The 1,409-nt window shown below is 54.2% G+C and overlaps 1 protein-coding gene across 1 annotated transcript; it reads right to left on the reverse strand.

Annotated features, from left to right (window-relative positions):
- Window positions 1-144: 144 nt before the first annotated feature.
- Window positions 145-1,102, reverse strand: Tsp_14335 (hypothetical protein). Its single transcript, XM_003367706.1, is given in 4 exon segments — window positions 145-225; window positions 255-512; window positions 552-803; window positions 818-1,102. 4 exon segments carry the CDS (start codon window positions 1,100-1,102, stop codon window positions 145-147), a joined length of 876 nt encoding a protein of 291 aa, XP_003367754.1.
- Between the last annotated feature and the right edge of the window lie 307 nt (window positions 1,103-1,409).

Below are 1,409 nucleotides of genomic sequence, written 5' to 3' on the forward strand. Positions count from 1 at the left end.
GCCGGCCACCCACTCGATACGGTGCCAACTCCTCACGCTTGGACCTACGGTTTTCCCTGAACCCCGAAGGTTACTTTCTGACTTTTTGGAACTCTTCATAATCGAATTCTACATCCTGCTGGATCGCGGCATCATTAAACCATCTTATTTATCTTGGGCGTCACCGCTTCGATGGGTCCGCAGAAGCTGTTGAATACCTGGCGCCCATGTGGAGATTATCGACGCCTCCAAACGTGACGAAGCCAGACAGATACCCGATCCCCAACATCTGCGACTTCGTCACGCAGTTGGGCGGCCGGACGATCTTCTCCAAAGTCGAGCTGATCCGCGCCTATCAACAGATCCCGGTGGCGGAAGAAGATATTCCGAAGACGGCCATCACGACACCTTTCGGCCTGTTTGAATACGTGAGGATGCCGTTCGGTCTGCGGAATGCGGCTCAAACATTCCAGCGTTTTATGGACGAAGTTACTAGGGGGTTGCGATTCTGCTTCGTCTACTTGGATGACGTGCTAGTAGCGAGCCGCAGCAAGGAAGAGCACGAAAAACACCTCGCTACTCTTTTTCAGCGGTTTGAAAAGTACGGCGTCAAGCTGAACCCGGCAAAATGCGTTTTCTTCGCGCCGGACCTTGAGTTCCTCGGGTTCAAGGTCTGCAGCCAAGGCATCAAGCCGTTGGCAGAAAAAGTCGAAGCGATACGCAGATTCCGTCAGCCGACGACCATGCGCGAACTCCGCCAATTCCTCGGTTGTGTGAATTTCTACCGCCGCTTCATACCGCGAGCTGCCACGTTGCTGGCACCGCTAGAAAAGTTGACATCTTCACATAGTTCACACAATAAACTGAAGCTGCCGGAAGATGCGGTTAATGCTTTTGACGAAGTGAAAGAAGCACTGGCCAACGCGACGCTATTGAGCCACCCCCAAGAAGGTGCAGCTTTGTCACTGGTGGTCGATGCGTCCGACCACGCAGCCGGGGCGGCACTGCAACAACGACACAAAGGGCGTTGGTCCCCCCTCGCGTTCTTCTCACGTCGTTTCCAACCGCGCGAAATGAGATACAGCGCATTCGGACGGGAATTGCTCGCCATATACCTAGCCATTCGTCATTTCCGACACTGGTTAGAAGGGCGGCAGTTCACGGTCTTGACTGACCACAAGCCGATTGTGCAAGCAGTGCAACGTGGCACTGGCAGTCACAATCCGCGCGAAGTGCGCCAGCTAGACTACATAACATCCTTTACTAGCGACGTGCGACACATTAAGGGAACACAGAATACCGTTGCCGACTTGTTGTCCAGAGCATCGGTAGGCTCGCTTTCTGTCGTTTTAGATTCGGCCAACCTGAGACAGCTCGCCGACGCTCAACAAGCCGATCCCGAGTTGCCGGCTGTCAGACGTTACAGTTCG

This window comes from Trichinella spiralis (genome assembly GCF_000181795.1).
Source record: "Trichinella spiralis strain ISS 195 chromosome Unknown Scfld3817, whole genome shotgun sequence".
Lineage (NCBI taxonomy): Eukaryota > Metazoa > Nematoda > Enoplea > Trichinellida > Trichinellidae > Trichinella > Trichinella spiralis.